This window comes from Ceratotherium simum, chromosome 5 (assembly GCF_057802395.1).
Source record: "Ceratotherium simum simum isolate JZ-2026a chromosome 5, ASM5780239v1, whole genome shotgun sequence".
Lineage (NCBI taxonomy): Eukaryota > Metazoa > Chordata > Mammalia > Perissodactyla > Rhinocerotidae > Ceratotherium > Ceratotherium simum.
In genome coordinates, this window is record NC_141904.1 from 55,190,000 (window position 1) to 55,211,163 (window position 21,164).

The following is a 21,164-nucleotide window of genomic DNA, read 5'->3' on the forward strand; positions in this document are numbered from 1 at the left end:
GAAGTAGAGAGTGCATTAACAGAATTACAGTAGAAGCACTCTTAAGTAGCCTCCAGTTAAGCAATTGAGTGGATTAATTAATGTTCTCCTGTTTCTTCTCCCATCAGTAAAACACTTCAGCCGGTGTCTAGAGCATGCCGAATGCCCACAGCTAGCAAGCTTCTCTCAATACTCAAAAGGCCGTGGTTCTACATGCAATGATTGGCTAAGTGTTAAAAGAAGGTGTTGGAAGTATTATTTTAAAAATGATTCCTTGCTCTAATCCTTTTTGGTTAACCAACCAACTGCACATCATGATCATATCAGAGATCAAGACACACATGCAATCAATCAGTTCCATGCCCTGTGAAATGGGATGGGTTGTAAATGGGGTGCCTATGCATTCTGGGTTGCTGAGGATAGACCCACTTTACAGTGGTAGTCCCTATATATAAATGAAAAGACCCCTTCCCAAAAGTGATCTGGTTTGGTTGATAAATTGCATGGTCATCCTAGTTATAAATCACATAATAGAATTGAACCTATACCCTTTGATTTTCGTGAGCCATTATGTGACAAGAGGAGAGACCTTCAAGCACCAGTCCCTGCACTCAGAAGTTAGTGTGCACCAGCTACTGAAGGTCCATAAAGTCAATCATTTGGTCTCAATTAATTTGGCCCAACTGCTGTTGTTCAACAAGCCAAAGAAATAGTTGATAAAAGAATTTGTAGGGTGAATGAGGTCTGGTGGAAAGATGGCTGGAGCCTCCTTGTTAATAGTTCTTGGCGAGCATTTTTGGAAGCTGGCATTATTCCTAGTGTGTATCACGCTCTTTGGGAGCCGTTTGAACTTCCAGTGGTACAGTCCAGGGGAGTTTACGACCTGTAGATCTTCATGTGAAATTGGACATCAAAAGCCAAGTCTTATAATGTTCTAGCCGTGTGAACCCAGTCCCCTGGTGCCATATCCATCAAAACCACCTCAGCACGAAATTGGCTTCCTTCCTGCAGCTCTGTGAGGGGGCGGATCTTCCCTGCAGTTTACTTGCAGAGAACATTGTCTGCTTATTTGAGCATCTTTCTGCGCTTTCTCAGGCCTACTCTCTTGCTTACATGCTCCTAGGGGTTTAGAGCTAGAAATGCCCTTTATTATGTGACCACATCTACATTTTCATATTCTTGGGGCTGAATGGCTTCAGGAGTTTGTCAGTTTCAGACCAGGAAGACACAGAGGATTTTATTAAAGAATAAAACCCCAATTTTCCTTATACAAGGAATGTGTTAATATGTCACCTGCCATCCCACACACTGGTCTGGACACTGCTAAGGTTTTAGTGTGAGTTACCCAGGAGGGAAGCTGTGGGAGGAGAGGGTAAGCATTGCTGCTTTGAGCCGTTGGAGCTGCATTTCCCCAGTCCCAGCCATTCATGGGCCTCGCTGGTGACTGCATCTGCTTCTGCCTAATACCTGTTGATTACTTAATGCTTCTCTTTAAATTGACTCACTCTTTGTTTTTATCTAAATAAATTTAGCCTTATTCTGAGCAATAATCTGAATATCCATGGGTTCGATGTGTCAGTTAAAATTTCTCTAGCATCATGAAATACATAACTACTGCAGTCTTTCTTTATGTTCTACCTGGAATCACTTACCTGGGATCAGTTGTGGGGTCTGTGTGTCTGTGTGTGGGAGAGGGTGAAGGCAGGGCATAAGCCCCTTTCCATTCATTCCTTTCCATTAAGAAAGAAGAAATTAAGATTTCTTTATTCTATGACCCCATTGTCTGTTTGTAGCCCAGATCTCTGGCAGCAACATTCCATTTGAAAAGGGGTGCTCCTCTCATAGGAATTTAAAAGCACATGAAGGCACAAAAGACGCTAATACTAGACCTGGTCATTCTGATCTTCAACCCAGACCGTGCCTTAGACATCACTCCCCTCCTCACCACACCTCTTCCAGTCACAAAGACCAAGGCTCCCGGGCATCTCAGAGGATGAGAAGAGATCCTGGTACAGGAAGGAGATTGTGTCTACACCTTCATCACCACGACCATCCCCATCCCCACCATCTCTGTGTTGCCGTTAAATCAATGACAGCACAGGTGTGAGTAGGATTTGCAACTGGAACATGGAACAAAGGGATTCTTTGGTCCTCCTCAAGGCTCACCTCAAATCCCCTCTCTGTTGGACCTTGCCATCCAGCTGGCTCACTTTCCTTCTGCCTCACTCAGAACTCACCTTTCATCCCTAACCAGCCTGTCTTTCTCATCCACAAGCCAGTTTTTCAGGTTGGTGCCACTGTGACAGCTCTTAGAAACAGCACAGAATACAGATTCCTTTCCATGTCCCTCCGTCATGTCCCCCCACCCAGCCTCTCTTGAAAAGTGACTCAAGACTGCATGTTGTCTCTCCAATATAAATCTTATAGCAGGGGCAGGAGAGCCAGCTCTTGGCCTTTGGATGTTGATAACACAAACAAAGTTAAACTTGGCTCCATTTCCCTTTTTGAATGTCCATAATCCACTTATCTCCCTGCGTGTGATTTCTGGGCCCACTGCAGTGGTGACGTGTGAGTCTGCTAGCCCGCTTCCTTCCCCACAGCCCTCTGCTCCCTTTGCTTCCTCGCTTCAGCGCTGCCTTCCTCTGTCCAGCCCGCAGCTCTGTCTTCACACCAGCAATATCCCTGACAGCTCCTTAATTGCTACACGCATTTGTACTGTTCCCTGGCAATTATATTTCAGACCCTGTCAGGGTACCTGCTAGCCTCGGGGCTGTGTTTATATTAAATATCAATAAAAAGCTGATAGCATCAGTGCAGATGGCAGGCTCACAAAATCATATTTTACTGGAAGCCAGGCCTGTCTGTAAGATGGAAGGAAGGCATGTTTAAATTTCTTTCTCTCTTCCGAAAGGTTGAAATGAGAGGAGACTTTCTGAGTGAATATCAGGAATGGGTTCTTACTAAATAATGATGGCTATATATTCTCTAACTGGGTGTTGTCCTTTATTGTGTGACTTGTCATAACATCAGTTTTCTCCAGAAATGTTTCTTTTATGTGGCCCCCCATGGAGCATAGGACTAGGCTTCAAATATCCTAGATATTTTTAAGTGCTTGTTGACTGAATGGGTAAGAGTTTATTTAGCTTTACTTTGAGAGGGAGTGTGTTTGGGACAGAGGCACAGGGCTAAGTGGCTCTGATCTCCACCCCACCCTCCATCCTACATCCCTGCACCGCCCTCCACCGAGGGACACCTTAGGTGAAAAGACAGACTAGTCCCTCGGTGGCTGTGTGGTCTTTCTCTTGCCGGACCTTGGTCCCTCATCCTTCAGAAATAGTACGGGCCTTCCCAGGAGCTGGAAGAATGAAGGAGAATGAGGGGTGTAGGGCTGGCACCCTGGCTGGCACTGTGTGGGCACAAAACAATACCCAGCAAGACAGCCTCGCTGAAGATTTCCAACATCTAAATGTGGGTGGTCGAGGATTTCCTTTTCCTATCATTTCCATTCTTTCATGCTGCTTATGAATAACTTCTATTAATTAGAGACACACTGTAAGAATGGCTGGGAGGGGTGTACATTCTGAGGACTGTTACAACAGAGAAAGTGGTGCTAGCAAATCTGTGACAATCCAGCTGTTTGGGGACAAACTCTTCCCTGTTGCCAACAATAGATTTTCCCATTCATGAGTGATCTGAGGAGCACGCCAGCTCCCCTTGGGCTAATTCCCGCATGGTGCAGTGCTCTGGAGTACTGTCGCCCTGGCTTTCTGCTGTGGGGGACTCCCTGCTAGGATGCTGGGATGATGCAGATGAGAGCTTCTACCTCTGCCATAGATGCCTGCCTTCAGAGTGCAAAACCTGGACCAGCATGTGTTTGGTGAGCATGGCCTCTCTAGACACCACTGGCTTCTCTCACTCTTTCACCCTAGTGCAGCCCCAGTCATGTCCCCCAAAATGACTGTAGGAGCCTCTAAACATTCCCTCCACCCTCACCCACCTGCCGCCTCTTGGTTGCTCTCCAAATGGCACAGGTGTGTGCCTGCCCTCACTGCAAACCCTCCAGGGGCCTCCATTGCTCTTGAGATTGAGAGCAGACTGCAGAGCGGGGTCTTCAAGGCCCTGCTAGGTCCCCCCAACCCTCTGCCACTGCAGACTCCTTTTTGTTCTCTGCATTCCGGGCATTTAAACTTGCAGTTGGCAATGCCAGGACCACTCTGTCCCCCTCTCCTTTAATGCTTATTCATTCTTCAGATTCCGGCTTGATCACCGCTGTGTTAGGAAGTCTTCTCCAAGAACATGTTTCCTAATATCACATTCTGCCCCTTCTTATATATAATCATGACTGTAATTTTACACAAAATTAGATAGTTATTGGGTTCTCTGCTTCCACCATGGACTGTATGCTCCATTGGGTTAAAGGCAATGTCTGGTTTTGCCCACTGCTTTATCCCCAAATCCTAGCACAGTTCCTGGCACACAGTAGGCATTCAGCAAATATTTTCTGAATGAATGGATAAATGCATACTACATCTAATACAGGTACTAAATGCTTTGGGGGATGTTAGAGGATATGACATGATTTATACTTTAAAAAGATTGTCCAATGGTAGTAGGAACAGCTACTATAAACGAAACAACAGAAGACAAGAAAGAAAAAGCCTCTGTGAGATTGGCCAGGGTGCGGATGTAGGTATATGTTGGGAAATGGAAGGGAAATGCCTTTGAAAGGGAATCCTGAGGCATATCAGACTGGCTTGGAGCGCCAAGCTCCAAGGGTAGGGTGTAGCCTCTGCATGATTTTTTAGCAGGAACTACCAATGCTTCTGGAGCAGTGTAGGCAATCTGGCCATGGTTTTCAGCATGGATTTGTGAGTAGGACGCTGGTTTCAGGGAGCTGCTGCGAGGGTCTTGCAAGGCTTGTGTTATTCTGGTACTTGCTGGTGGGCAAAGGGTGACTCTGTGCTCACCCGAACCTGTCCAAGATGAGTTTTATTCCCTTCCCAACCAGAGCAAAACTTCGGGAAGTTGGCCATCTGATTCTTCAGCTTGTTGTTAGAGACCTCCAGGGAGACTCAGTGGGGAAATATCACAGATCAAACAAGGTGTTTTAATTTAGTGAATACCAGCTTAACTACAGTTTATCAAATGCCATTTTACAATCAGAAGCCCCTTGAGATGTGCTTATCTTCACTCTAGAATGTTTTATCCAAGATTTTATGCCTTATAAATGTCCCTCTGCATGCAGACCCCAAATCCAAATGTTGATGGTGATGAAATCGCCTCATGGGTGGCTTTGCTGCAGAGATCCTGAGGTGGACGTGTTAGGGAACTCTTGCACAGGGGCTCTGAATTGATCCCCAGTACAACCTTATCTTCATCCACTGTGTCCCCTTGAACTCACGCACGTCTTGAGCATCAAGTATAAAGATACCATGTCAGGGCCCAAAGAAAGCATGATCCCAGCTCCCTTCCCCAGGGACCACCCACTTCATTCATTTATTGACAGTTGGGGGCAGACAACCTGCTCTGAGCCATACGGTACCTGGTGTGTAGACTTCACCTCTGTGCCACCCCTTTTCTCCAGCCCCCACTTACTGTCTGGTAGATAGTAAATAGAATTCAAGGCTTCCATTCAAGTCTTCTTCCATCTAATAGTTTGGACAAGGAACTTAGCTAATATCCACCTTGAACAAGGTGATATATGTGGGCAGTGGATGTCAATGCTCTGAGGACCTGTTTCCTCATCTGTAAAATGGGGCTAGGAAGAGTAGTTGTTAACTGCCTGGAAAGGGTCCTACATAGTGTGTGGCACATTGTTAACATTCCAGAAATGGCAGTCTCTGCTGCTATCATCATCATCATCATCATCATCATCATCATCATCATCATCATCATCATCATTTTGATTTCTGTCCTATAATTTTCTTCTTCTTTGTATCTCTGACAAAAACTTGGGCATGGTTTATCCCAGGAGAATAAGGAGTCATGAGGAGGAAGAAATGCAAGTTTCTCCACAAAATTTAAAATACATTAAGGGAGGACGACTATTTAAAGTTGATATATTTAAGGTAATAAAAACAACCAAACAAGTTTAGTCATTGACATGAAATCTCACTGGGGAATTAACCCTGAAGTCTAGCACACTGAGGGCACAGTTGAGAGAGTCTAGAGCACCCTCTAGGATTTGCCAATCTGATAGGTGTGTTTACCATTCATTTTGCTTCCCTGCTCCATCTAGAGTGGTTCAGCATTGGACGATGAGTCCTCCTGGCCCCTCTGGTCCCAGGGCTGCCAGAAATTGGCTCCAGCTTTGTGAAAAGCAACATGTATTAATATCCAGCACATCACAAAGTTTAGGGGAAGGGTAAATGTTTGGCAAATAAACCTATTTTATAATTCAACACACATTAAGGGCTATTTTCCAATACGTATAAGTGCTTGATAATTAGCATCAAACCTATTCATTATTTAATCTGTGATCTGTTTAGAATGAGTGGGAGAGATGTCATTTACTTGCTGAAATGGGAGACTTGAAAACTAACCAGCCATTCTCCTCTTGATTGTGGTCCAACACGCAGTGCTGGGGAAGACTCCTGAGTGGGCTCCGTCCCTTTCCCTGTGCCTGGTGTAATTTCATAGCCAGGAGACACGCACCTTCAAAGACTTTTAGGAAAGCCCGGAATCCTTCCTCCAGCCTTGTTCAAAGCAGGAAATACCTTTACAAGGTATTTCTTTATAAGCACCACACTTCAAAAACCCAGTTGAACCTGAACTTAGTCCCTTCCTTTCAAACAATGGTTTTTGGGTAGTTTGTAATTCTATATTAGCCTATAATTGTTCATGTGCACTCAGATTCTCTAGAAATAGACTCGTATTTTGGGTGGAAAATGGCAAGTTTAAATTAATACAGTGCTGCTAATTCACCGGAGAGTAAATGATATTAAGAAAAAAGGTGGAGGGCCTATCGGATGACTTTGAGGTCTGGAGAGGAAACCCAAGTACTAAGTCATCCATGAAGATCCTGATTGCTTGAAGGGTGTGGCCCGGAAAGAGGGTTTAGGCTATGCTCACTGTAGATCTCAGAAGAAAAGAAACTTGATTTTGGAACCATGAATAAAAGCGTGATGGGCCTTGGCGCTGGTGGAGCACAGATTATGTCTCTTAGAAAACACACGCTTGGCAGGAAACTTCGCAATCTGCTAAAATCCTCACCGTGGTTGCCCACCTCTCTAGCTCCATCTCGTACCTCTCCCTCTTGCCTATAGGGCCCCAGCAACACTTCCGGCCTTGCTGTTCTTCAAGACACCGGTTTTTTCCCAGCTCAGGGCTTTTGAACTTATTGTTCCTTCTGCCTAGAAAGTTCTTGTTAGCCAAGGCATTTTTGAGCTGACACCTTCTCAGCATTTGGCTCTCTTCTCAAAGAAGTCGTCTTTGACTACCCAGTTTGAGTAACTCCCCGTCCCCCTATCCACACACAGTAACTCTCAAGCCTACCATCCTTTTATTATTTTCTTTGTCACACCCATTTCTATTTGGAATTCTCCTTTATGTGCCCATTGTCTCCCATCTTCAGACTGGAATGGCAGCTTCATGGTTTGTCTGGTTCACTGCTGAATGCCTGATATAGTAGGTGCTCAATAAATATTCACTGAATGAACAAATGAATGGAAGAGTCATTGAGAGTGCCTTGCCCTGACAATTTGAGGAAGGGAGAGGGAGACTTAGGTAAAGCCTCACCTGAAGAGTCTTAGGACAGCTGACCTGCCCTGGGTGGTGAGTTGGGGGCCCAACACAGAGCTGTGCCTTGTGACGTACCCCCTGATGGTTATGGCGCTCTCCCACTGCTGAGCACCTTATGCACCTTGTCTCAGCAGCCATGGAGGGAGGACTGCTGTCATCTGCCTTCTACAGATGAGGACACTGGGGCTCAGGGAAGTTAAGTCACAAGCCCAGGGCCCTTAGCTAACAAGTGCTGAGTGAGGTCTCAGACTTAGGACTCCACCTCCACAGCCTGAGTTCCAGGCTGTGCACTACACTGTTAGGGTGCTGCCCAGCGACACTCGCCACAGAGAACAGGGATGAAAGGCAGGAGCTCTTCTTGGGGCCTTATTTATTTATTTACTAATGCACAGAGTAAACAATGGCCAATATTGATGGAGCGTTTTGTATGTGCCATTTGCTGTGTTAAGTGCTTCCATCCATTAATTTGCTTGAACCCCAGGGGCTGATCGTCTCAGGCAGAACTCAGGAGGGTAGAACTCGTGACTGAAATACAATGATGAGAGGGGCTACTCATTCAAAGACACAGAATGAAAATGGAAAGGTGTGTGAGTGTGTGTAGGAGGGGTGTGCAGAGAGAACGTTAGCCATCTGCAACACCAGGTGACCCCCATGTAGCAAAGTGTGCACCTGAGGGGAAAGCACAGGTGAGAGCAATTATTTGGGTGGGACTAAAAGAAGGAAACCACAAACATGATTTTGTGGTGGGTTATATGATAAGTTACAAAGATAGAGCTGGGATGTGAGACACTTTTCAGATACAAATTGCAAATTGATCACAAAGGTGGTGTGGGACACTTACTCTCTAAACATCTGCTAGTAGTCTGTTTTGGTAAAAGCTGAACATCTGATGAATTTTTGACTGGCTTTGGAGGTAATTTAATTTCTCAGAAGGTAGTGGATAAACCTTATTGGCTATGATACTGCTGCTACAGGCACGTGAAAAGATGTTCGACATCACTAATTATAAGGAAAATGCAAATTGAAACCACAATGAGCTATCACTTCACACCTGTTAGAATGGCTATTATCAAAAAGACAAGAAATAACAAGTATTGGAGAGGATGTGGAGAAAAGGGAACCCTTGCACACTGTTGGTGGGAATGTAAATTGGTTCAGCCATTCAGCCACTATGGAACACAGTATGGAGATGCTTCAAAAAATTTAAAATAGAACTACCATATGATCCAGCAATTCCACTTCTGGGTGTTTATCCAAAGGAAAGGAAATGACTATTTCAAAAAGATATCTGCAACCATGTTCATTGCAGCAGTATTTACAACAGCTGAGACATGGAAACAACCTGTGTCCATCAATGGATGAATGAATAAAGAAAATGTGGCATGCATATATATATATATATATATATATATATATATACACACACATACACAATGGCATATCATTCAGCCATAAAAAAGGAAATTTTGCCATTTTGTGACAAAATGAATGTAACTTGAGGACATTATGCTAAGTGAAAAAAGAGAAAGACAAATATTGTATGATATCACTTGTGTGTGGAATCTAAAAAAACACAAACACAGATACAGAGAACAGATGGGTTGTTCCCAGAGGTGGGGGTGAGAGGTGGGCAAAATGGGTGAAGGGCGTCAATTGTATGGTGATGGATGGAAACTAGATTCTGGTGGTGAGCACACTGTAGTGTATACAGAGGTTGGATTATAATGTTATACACATGAAACTTATATAATGTTATAAACCAATGTTAGCTCAATTAATAAAAAGAAGATAGAGAAAGCAGGAAGCAGAAAGAATTGCTATTTCTGGACTTCATATTGACCAATAAGAATAATAAGTTGATGCAGAATGGACAGGAACATTGGGGAAAATGACTGTGTTATGTGGAGTTGACTTTATTGAGCAGAGAAGGCTGAGCATTGACACATACACTAGACGTTAAGGAAAATGATTTTAATCCAATTGGGTGCATTACAGATAGGACCCATTGACAGAGGTCAGGAAGAACGGTAAGCTTGTACAGTTATAATGCAGACCTGAAAATCTGAATTGTTCCCATAAAGAAAAAAAGGGAGAAGACCTTTAAACATCTTTCACAGGATAAAAAGCCTGCACTTATTAAACTCAGATTTTAAAAAGAAGCCATAGAAACCATGAAATATGGATATATTATATAGGATAATTAAGAAAGTATGTGTACATTCACTGGGTTGAGTAGTAGCTTCCAGTACATCCTGTGAATGTGACCTTATTTGGAAATAAGGTCTTTGCAAATATAATTAAGTTAAAGACTTTTGAGATGAGATCATTTTGAATTTAGAGTGAACCCTAAATCCAATGATTGATTACCTTAAAAGAAAAAGGAGAGGGAGATTTGACACAGAAACACACATAGGGGAAAGGCCATGCAAAGATGGAGGCAGAAATTGGAATGATGTGTCTACAAGGCAGGAACATCAAGGATTGTTGGTGACTACTAGAAGCTAGAGGCATGGAACAGATTCTTCCTCAGAGCTTCCAGAAGGAACCAATCCTGCCAACACTTTGATTTTGGACTTCTAGCCTCTAGAATAAATTTCTGTTGTTGTAAACCACTTGGTTTGTGGTATTTTGTTACAGCAGCCACAGGAAGATAATACAGTACAGTAAACCCCTAAGAAGATTAGGGTAGAGGTGGAAGTCAAAGATCAGATTAATCTAAGACTCTTTTTTTTTTTTTTTTTGCTATTTTAAGTGTACAATTTAATGGCATTAATTTCATTTACAATGTTGTGTAACCATCACCACTACCTATTTCCAAAATTTTTTATCACCGCAAACAGAAAGTTAGCTCAGTTGGTTAGACTGTGGTGCTAATAAGACTCTTGAAGAACCCTAAAAGAAGCAAAGGAGGCTTTTAAACAAATTTTAATACAAAACACAAACAAGGAAAAAGGTAAGCCTGCTACTTAGAAGGATACTGTCATTTTCACAAGTGACCATAAGAACGCAAATCTGCTCAGCAGCCATAGAGGGAACATCAGGCTAGGGTGCTGATCTACACTCCAAGGTAGTGTTCACCTCCTCCTCAGCAGGCGGTGGAAGGGGCTGGGGACCTGGGTACATGGGTGCAATGGGAAGCTCTGACCGTTTGGGCTACTTCACTTCCACTCTCTGACAATGATGCTGGGAAAACCATTTTTAACTTGTCTTTTTTTACCTAAATATTTAGATGAAGGCTCCACTTAATGATGTCACCGATTTCCTGTCTTTTTCCATCTCTTAGATGGCTGTAACAATGGACAGCAATTCAAGATTTTCCTTTCTATTAAAATTGCTTGCTAAGCAAGATTGTGAAATCAATACACTGTGATTATTTTGTAAGCCAGAGGAAGTGTTATGTCAAATAGTTGATCAAATGAGTGTGTGACACAACCCCCATTTTAACAGACCATATTTTTAAGTGATTCTGCTTCCCTTGTTCACCATGCCTTACAAAAATTGAAGCCCCCTTTTTTGAAGAGACATAATTTCAGAGATTTGGTGTCCAAATGAAGTGAGTGAAATGATCCTCAGACACCATAATTTTTTTGCATTTCTGAGGATGATCACAGTTTTCCAGGGGGCAATCTTAGGTTTCCAGGACCACCTGGGGGCATGGGCAGCCTTTTCCTACCCCCAAAGAAACCACACTCAAGAAAAGAATTGTCTAACTGGGAACTGTTTGACTCCTTAACATGTTGAGACAGTGAGCTAGTGAAATGGAATTTTTGCTTCTAATTGTGGAAGGTTTTTATATGACGCCAACATAATTGAGGCCATTGATGGAGGAGGCAAGAATCATGGATTTTTCAGTGTCATTATTGTATTTACATCTTTGTGGATTAATTTAAGTGGCTTTTGTAGCAAAGAGTGACTCACAATAATTATTGTCAAGCTTGGACAGGAACAATAAGGAGCTCCATTTTCCAGGATTGTGAGGATAAAGTCTTTCTCAAAATTACTTTGCAGTAAAAGATTGAGTTGGTCATTTGCGCTCTCCTAGCATGTGATGTAGTTTATTATAGTTTATAAGAGTTAGTGCATCTACCCTTAAGATGAGAGTCAGAATCCCAGTTGCCCATTGAATCTGAGTAAGTGATCTGAAAAAATGAGGCAGGCCAGAGGTAAGACAATAAGACAAGATGCCATGTCTGCTTACTGAGTCAGGAGCTATTTTGTGGCCTCTGCCTTACACCTCTCCAGATGAACGTCTTGGGGGCAGCCAGCTGGCACAGTGCAGGCAGCTGTGGAAGAGAGATGGGGTGCACTGGTGCCAATAGTGAGTTTCTTTGTCAGAGTACCTATTTTACATGAACATTTCTAGCATTATTTTGCTCATTGGCTTACTATGAGACCTGAGGACTAAAGTGACCAAATCTGTCCTCCTCCCCCCCATCTGTATAGTATGGAGGAGTCTTTGGAATAAGGATGCCACGGTGGGGTTGCTGTGACTCGGCATCCCGCAGGGAACTCTGGTGAGGGAGCAGGACTCCAGGCTAGTGGAACAGCTCCACTGATGGCTTTGTGAATGCCTTTTGCCATTAGTCCTTTTCTGTCAATATTTTTATCCTTCCAAACAGCATTTTAAGGTGAGTACTATTATCTTCATTTTACAAATAAGGAAATCACACATCAAAGGCTTTGCCACTTACTAGTTGGTTGCTTTTAGGAAAGAACCTAACCTCCTGGTGCTCATTTTCCCTTGTGTAGCATGAAGGATAGCAGTGGCGCCTGCCTTGGAGGGCTGTGGTAGGGGCGATAGGAGATAAGATAAGCACACTACCTGTACCACAGGAAGGACTCACAGGTTTCTCCTCCTCCTCCTCCTCCTAATTATTAACATGCTCATCCTATTGTCATTCTTACCCTCAGCATACTGGGATTGGACAACTAACTCCCCTCTTAGAACAGAATGTTGCTTAATGTGGCATCATTTGGAAACAGGAACTTCAGAGGTTAAAAAGACAAAAAGTGAATGGTCACAGCATCCTCAGTGATCCACCTTGCTTCCACCAGTGTGTGAGAAATATTGTTTAATCTCCCTCTTTGTCTTTACTCTTAATTCTTATCTACAGACGGAAGGCAAGGGGTTATCTTTAGGCTGCCAAGGGTGAGGAAAAGAGATTTTCTCATGAGATAGCAGGGCAGAAGAGTAAATGGTCGTCTGGAGTCTGGAGAACAACCTTCGTTTTATCCATCCATCCATCCATCCATCCATCTGTCCATCTCTTCATCCATCCATGAATTTTTGGAGTTTCTGGCATGTGTTGGCCAAAGGGGTTCAGCAGAAAACCAAAGTGAGTTGGTTCCTGCCCTGCTCACACTTTGCTGAACAAAAGAAGTAGAGAGGTTTAGTTATGTAATTCCAATTTATTTATTCATTTTTTTAAAAAAGCAAACTTCTAAGTTAGAGATGGAGAGAATTGGAATGAGACTATGTTGGCTGAGGTGATTGCAGCGAAAGAAAACACATTTTTCCTGTTTTTAATGCTGAGTTCCGACTCAGGACGGGGAAAAGTGGGAAATAATGCTAAGAAGGTCTCTCTTTGCTTTCTCAACAACTCTGAGCTATGCGAGATTGAAAGTTACAAATAAAGGGATGTGCCTTTCAAGAAAGGAGCCATCAATAGAGGGTTCTGGGTGGCTTGGAGGACTCGGGCAGGATGGGGAAGCCCTCATGTATGGAGGTCCTGGGAGCTAAACATGTGGGGAGCTATAACTGTTTTTTCACAGCTTCCTGCAAGATGGACCTCATGCTGATATCTGCCAGCTATGTGAGATGCCAGCCGGGGTTCTGTTTCACTTTGGTTTGTAACATTCCTCTTCTCTCTCTCTTTTTTTTCAGACCCAGCAATTGTCAATGGGGTTTATTGGTCCGAATCTCTAAACAAAGTCTTCGTAGATAATTTTGACCGTGACCCATCTCTCATATGGCAGTACTTTGGAAGTGCAAAGGGCTTTTTTAGACAGTATCCAGGTGAGTACCCCTGCCTGGAGAATTATGATTCAGATTAATAACCCTGTAATATTTTCTTTTAGGGTTCAGGGTTAAAATTTTTCTCCCTTTCCTTAGGAGAAAATGAAAGATTAAGTCCAAATCTATTAAATCTATTGTCAGGGTGCAGGATGGGAATGGCAGTGTGGCATTTGCACACTTGTGCACGTGCACACATGCACACACACACTCTCACACAAGGCATTTGGACCTGCATGTGGTTTCAGCATCTTTCTCAACAGAGTAATTCGTAGAGCTGCCACCCAAAGTGAGGAATTGGGGTGTGGAGTGTACCATATTTAATTTCTATGGACAAGCATTTGCTTTTATTACTGTTACTACTACAATTATTACTATCACTGTTATTATAATTGTTGCTATTATTACTGGGAAAAGCAACAAGGCATAAATGGAGAGAGTTAAATTCTGACTGGAAGCTGTGAGAAATGGAAAATTTGAACTTGAGCTTCCCTACTCCAGAGCTGACTGCCCTTGGGGAAGAGGTTGAAATGGCCAAAGCACTGCTGATGTCAGTAACCCATCCTTAAGGACCACCAGCAGCACCTCAAATGGTGCATTTGTCAAGAGTTTGTCCATCATTCATTTGGAACAGGTGTTCCTTCTGGGGCCCTCCCAGGCCTCTGCTTTGCTATAGGAATTTAATTCTGGCTTGGTTTGAATTTTAATTAAAAAGGGAAGTTTTAATTTTGCTTACAAGTTGTGAAAACAGGACTCGAGGCTGCAATTGTGCCAACAACACAGCTGTAGAAATTAACAAGCTCAACCTAAAAGAAGGAAAAATGCCCTGCATAATCTTGGAGCAATTAAGTGGAGCCTTTTATGTTTTCATTAAGTAAGACTAGGCACCTGATGTCTTCCCACTTTGAGGCACAGAAGCTGCCAGCCTCCGCCTTGAGGAGCTGTTTGCCCTGCACATAGCATCTGTCCCCTGAGACTTGCCTGCTGAATGTCTGCTTTGCCATATTATTCAACATTTCCCAAGAGCCATGTTCAGCAGGGCGTGCATGGTTTCTCCTGGAGCTCACAGAAATTTAAACAATAAGCATCCTATTAAAGATAACATTATAATAAACAGTGGTCTGTTAAAGTTCCAGTGTCACCAAACTGCAATCTGCTTTGATACACTCAACAGAGAGTAAATTTAACACAGATATTGCTGAAAATAGAGCATGGTGGGGGCGCTGATCCATCTAGGAAGCCACAAGGACATCTCACCATCTTACCATGTGGCATTTGGATGAAGGTGGAACAGATAAGAAAAATCCACAGATCATCTGTTGTCTTTACCAGCAGGAAGTCCTCAAAACTATGGTCATGAGGAAATTTGAAAATGAAGGTGTATTAGTCATCTCAGGCTGCCATAACAAAATACCATAGACTGGGTGGTTTAAACAACAGACATTTATTTCTCATAGTTCTGGAGACTGGGAAGTCCAAGATCATGGTGCCAGCAGATTCAGTTCTTGATGAGAGCCCTGTTACTGGTTTGCACATGGCCACCTTCTCCCTGTGTCCTCACGTGAAAGAGAGAGGAAGCTCTGGTGTTTCTTACTCTTCCTAGAAGGACACTAATCCCATCATGGAGGCTCCACCCTCAGGACCTCATCTAAACTTAATTATCTCCCAAAGGCCCCACCTCTTAATACCATCACATAGGGGGTTAGCGCTTCAACATATGAATTTTGGAGCTACACAAACATTCAGTCCATAACAAAAGGGAATCCTCAGACAGGGTTTATGTAATAGGGGAGATTAATCACCTACAAGGGTTTTATCAGTCAGAGCAGTTGACTTGGAAATGCTTACAGTTCTTTTATGACATTTGTGGCAGAATTTTGACTCTGTAAAATGTCTGCATCTTTTCTATGTTAATAAAGATGTGGGTCACAGTCCTCCAAAGGGGTGTCACTGCCCTGATAAATGTCACGTGGTCACTCAGTGCTTGGTTCTGAACAGAGAGCACATCTATTGTCTCCTGGACATGAAATGATTATTGGAAGAATGATGCATGGGCATTTTTTGCTAGGATGTTTTTCTTTTCAGGATGCTTCTTTCGATGTTTAGAGTGGTATAATAGTGTGAATCAGTGCTAAGTGTGCATGTTCTTAAGCAGAAGGGATATTTCTTCATTCTTAGATATGTGTATCCTAAGTTGTTTGTTCCAAACACTGTGAGAGGTCCTGAGATAAAAATGAACTAGACAGAAAAGGTCTCTGCCCTTGTGAAGCTCCCTCTTGTGGGCAAATGGATTCATCAGGGATTTTGGTTGCAGGTGACAGAAACCCAGGTTCCAACCAGCTCCCGCAAGGAACACATTTATTGGCTCATGTAACTTGAAATCTAGGGAGTGTGCTGTTTTGAGTCACAGCTGGATTCCAGTAGTCATCAATGTCATTTGGATTTTGAATCTTTCCTTCCATCTCTCATCACCCCCTTTCTCTATTCTGACCTTGTTTCACTGGCAAGTGATCTTATGATGGGCAATATGGCTGAGGGCTTGCAGAATTATTTTTCAATTGTGGTCCCAGGGGAAGAGAGAGCATCTGTTTCAATAGCTTGGATGAAAGTCCAAGTATTAGCCTGGTCTGGGTCACATGCCTACATGCTGAAGCCAGGCGGACTGGATAGTGGGTAGGTCCAGCCATCTGAAACCATGGGAATTAGTCAGAATTACTGTGGCCTTGCCTGAAGTGGATCCCCAAAGGAAAGGGACGATGACCACCATGGGGAGAGAAACAGGTGAGCAGTTCATCATGGTATGTTGTGGGGGAAATAGAAGGAGCTGAGGGCTCATGGAAGAGGAACACCAATCCCAACTTCTGGAGGAGGGAGGAAGGACTTACTGGAAGGAGAATTTTAGTCAGTGTTAGCCTAGTAGCATACCTGTGATGATGTTGTCCTTTCCTGCGTAGATTTACATAGGCCTCCGCAAGTTCAACTTATATCCTATGGACATGTGGCAATGCTTTTGCTGTGCTGCCTAAAAGAACTTTCTGTGATGATGGACATGTTCTGTATCTACAGTGTCTAATATGCTAGCCACTGACCACACGTGGCTGTTGAGCACTTGAAATGTGCCTGGTGAGACTGAGGAACTAAAATTTGTATTTTATTTACCTTTAATTAATTTAAATTTCAAATGAAATAGCCACATGTGGCCGGTAGCTACCAGGTTGAACAGTCTAACTCTATACGAAAAGACTTGTAGTCTGATACCTAGTTTTCAAGGTACTGGTCTTACCTTTTAGTGCCTGCATTGCAAAAGGATCTCACTGAACGAGAACTTCAGTTAGGCTCTTCTGAACAACAACAACAACAACAACAAAATGCTAATAAAGGGCCTTTGAGCTCTGCAGGATTGGTTACTTAGGCCTCATCGAAGCTCTGTTTATTTCAGTTTCATCCTTGGGAGCCTTTGGGAATGCTGTGAATATTAACATTCATACTAATGATAGTGAGAGTGACCCCTGTTTATTGAGCACTGTGCTGGGTGCTTATACAAGCATTGTCTGATTTAATCTACCATAATTCTCATTTTACAAATGAGGAAAGAGAGGCCGAGAGGTTAACTGACTAACCCAAATCACACCAGCAGGGTAGAAAGGAGCTGGTGATGGTGTTAATATTTCAACCAAATCTTTCTTCTTTTGTTCTCATGGTGGTTCTTGCCCTGTAAAATATGAACTTGGACCTGCGATCCTGAGCCATCAGGCTTTCAATCCCTGTCTCCTTTACTAGGATACCTGCCCCAGGAGGACAGAGACGTTTGTTTTGTCCATCACTCTGTCACCAGCACCAAAAATAACACATTGTGGGTACTCAATATGTATTTGTTGAATGGATGAATTACTCAGTGGATCAAAGTCCACCAGATCTATTGTCCCCCATCACACTGGTAGTAACAGCCCTCCCTCCTCAGAACAATAGAGCTACTGCCTCTCTAGGAAGCTGGTCACTGGCTACAGTCCAGTGGGACTAAGGGGCCAAGCAGGAACTGGCATAAATGTAGTATAGAGCCATGGTCCCTTTCTTTTCTCTGTTGCTCCCTGTCCTCCAAGTCCTCCTAAGCCCCTGCCCTTTCTATCCCAATGTCCACCAAGTCTTGGACACTGGATGCTCCTTTCTGTTGGCCACCTCATTATGGTTAGTAGGGTTTTCAGGATCATCATTTCCCAGGAGGCAGAGAGTCATACCTGCAGAGTGAGCCTTTTGCTTGGGACCCTCATCCAGTTCATGATTTTATAATCCTGTGTGGGACCCAATTTCTACCTGGGTGGGGCCATTGGTGCTGATCCATCCTTCCTGTTCTGACCAATTCTTACCTTTATCCAAAATGATATGGCTGGCTGACGTTTCTCTGTAGCTAACTGTCCTTAACTATATATAGAGAAAACTGTCTATATGTCATAGAGAGATCAATATTTAATCAAACACAGGACACCAATTAAATTTATGCGTGATGATAAGAAGCTCAGTCCCTTCCCCAACATCAGACTCTCACCATTCCAGACTCACATCTCAGGGAGCTTGTTCCAGTTGGAGGCTTGATGATCACAAAAAGAATTGACTTCCTTATCCTTCTGCTGTGATTTCTGTGCCGTAGGAAGGTAAAAGCTGGTTCACTGTACAGCCAGGAGGAGGGAGACAGACAGCTAAGTAAAGAGCTCTCTGCTAGTTTGGACTCATACAAGCTGTTGGCTAGTCATCCATCAAGTATAGGTTCTGTGCGAAGCATTACTTGTGTTTATTCTCTTTCCCATCTTCCTCACCAGGCTCAGGTTTAGCTATAGGTAAATTGATATTGGAGTTCTTTTCCTTGGCCAGCTCAACAGGAACACCCCAATAAAAATGATCATGGAAAACCATAGTTCATAATTTTCATAGCAACTCTCTGTTACATACTCATTTATCGTGGTGAATGATTTCTCAAGAGATTGCTAAGGGAGATGGCATTTGGTTGAATGCCAGGAGCTTTTTTCTGGAGGAATGTATTTCCAATGTTTCAGAAGACACTTGAAAGCCAAATTTGACTACAATTCAACTCACGTTAGAAACTAGCATTTCTTGGGGCTGGCCCGGTGGCGCAAGCGGTTAAGTGCATGCGCTCCACTGCGGTGGCCCGGGGTTCGCTGGTTCGGATCCCGGGCGCGCACCGACGCACTGCTTGGCAAGCCATGCTGTGGCGGCGTCCCATGTAAAGTGGAGGAGGATGGGCACAGATGTTAGCCCAGGGCCATCTTCCTCAGCAGAAAAAGAGGAGGATTGGCGGATGTTAGCACAGGGCTGATCTCCTCACACACAAAAGAAGAGAAACTAGCATTTCATTATAGACCAGCTATTTTAGACCTAAAGTTATATTGGAAGGTATTTTTTTAAACTTTAGATTATGGGCCAAGTAAAACATATTTTTTGAGAAGGGAATTGGGCAGAACTTATCCAGTTAGGGATAAACCAATGTCTGGTACTTCTTAATTTTCCTCCCTTTCTTTGTGCATCTTTCTGGACGTTTTGCTTTCAGATAGAGAAGAGACATCCCATGTCCAATGGATAGTTAGTGTCTTTTCAGGTGGTAGGTTGTGGAAATGGCTTGTTATTGGCAGTGCCAGGGAAGTTTTATGAAAAAGACTTGGCACCAAAGAGGGAAGAGAATCAATGGGTTAAGACACCTTTTGTTGAGGTGGAGGTTTTGAAAAGGGAGATTAGAGCCAAGCAGAAATAAATACAGAAGGCAAAAAGATATTTGGATTTTTATTGTGCTATTTGTTGTAGTTCTTCATAGTTCTATTAGACGGTCTTAAACCACTTTGCCACGTGGAATTATGTTGGTACTATGTGGCTTGACTTTCAGACAGTGTTGTATTAGGCTCTGCTCTATTGCCCCTACTATTCATTTTCTTGTGCTAAGGGAGAACATGAAGTCATGTGTTGTCTTAGATGAAATTAATTTTTCCCAATATTAGCTTATAATGTCTTTGGGAGAGAGACTATGGGAAATAGGAATGTTGTGCAATATTTTAAATTCAATCAGATTTGAGTATTTGAATTTCCAGTAGAGATTTTGACATTATTTTCAGTTTCACCTAGGGTTATGCTGACTGTTCTAGAGAGTCTGTCCTCTGAAAGCTGAAAAAGGCAGGCTCACAATCACTGGTGCTGATACTGAAGCCTGGAGTGCCTCAGAGAGAAAGCTGAATAGCAGCTAAATCTGCTGTGAGCTGCATCATTCCTCTTGTCTTGAGATCCATGCTCCAGCCAGCCTGGCGGGATTCCAAAAGGCATATTGTCACTTCCAGAAATTATATGACTCATGGGGGTGCTTCTTGGTTAAGTGACAGTTCCCTGGATCTCAAAGATTTAAGATGAACCAACTATTATTTCTCTGGGATTTGAAGTTATTTGAATATTGTCAAACTATCTGTGTGTATAAACATTATAGACTAAAAAGTTGGTTTATCGTAGGAGAGAGAATACCATCTGGGACACGGTTTTCTGAAGTTTGTCTCCTAAGATATTTTGTTGTGAGATTCTTGGGTGAGCAAGGGCTCATTGGTCAAATTAGTTTGGTAAATGTGCCTCTGCTGTCCCTGTCACAGAGATTCAAGATGCGTTTAAGCAGATTAAAGGCCCTCAGAGTTTCCTCCCATGGCACAGAAACCAGTTGTGCTTTTGTTCACTGAACTCATACTAGCATCCCGTAGAACGTCTCATGGGATGCCCTTATGGAAATGCCTGTGTGAGGAGGAGAATAGCGGCATGGAATTTGGGAAATCAAATCTAGTCCTAACTAGAAATCTTAGGAAAACTTTGTTGAACTCTGAGAACCTTGGAGTCATTGCTGTGAAATGAAGACTTTGGCCTAAATGTCAAATTTGAGCAAGATGACCTCCCAAGGCCCATCCAGCCCTGACTTTGAGTCAAGGTGCAACCTTTATTGTTATATCCAGGGCAGCTGTGCCTAGAACTGCTGGAGGTACTGTCTTCAACCCCACTCAGTGTACCTCATGACCTGACCATGAGGGGCTGCCCTCTTCCTGCTGCCAACCACTCTCCTTTCCTCTGGCATATACATTCTCTATGTACAGCCACATCATTATTCCTTCAGTTCCTTGACCTTGACATGCTCTTCTCAGCCTCAGGACCTTTGCAAACATTGTTCTCTCTGCCTGCGGTATTATTCTTCACCCTGTGGCCACCCCTCACTTTTGTTTTATTAGTCTTACCCATATGTAGTGGGTTGAATAGTGTCCCCAAAATTCATGTCTACCTGGAGTCTCAGAATGTGACCTTACTTGGAAATAATTGCAGATGTAATTAAGTAAATTGGGATGGATCATACTGGATTAGGGTGAGCCCTAAATCCAATGTGACTGGTGTCCTTTTAAGAAGAGAG

General features: G+C 43.2%; 1 protein-coding gene across 1 annotated transcript in view; it reads left to right on the top strand.

The window, feature by feature from the left end:
* Positions 1–21,164, top strand: part of CACNA2D3 (calcium voltage-gated channel auxiliary subunit alpha2delta 3) — an 838,936-nt gene that overhangs the window by 361,915 nt on the left and 455,857 nt on the right. The window contains exon 6 of the mRNA XM_087431193.1: positions 13,604–13,735. Coding sequence (XP_087287319.1) covers positions 13,604–13,735 — 132 coding nt within the window. The remainder of the gene's footprint in view (positions 1–13,603; positions 13,736–21,164) is intronic.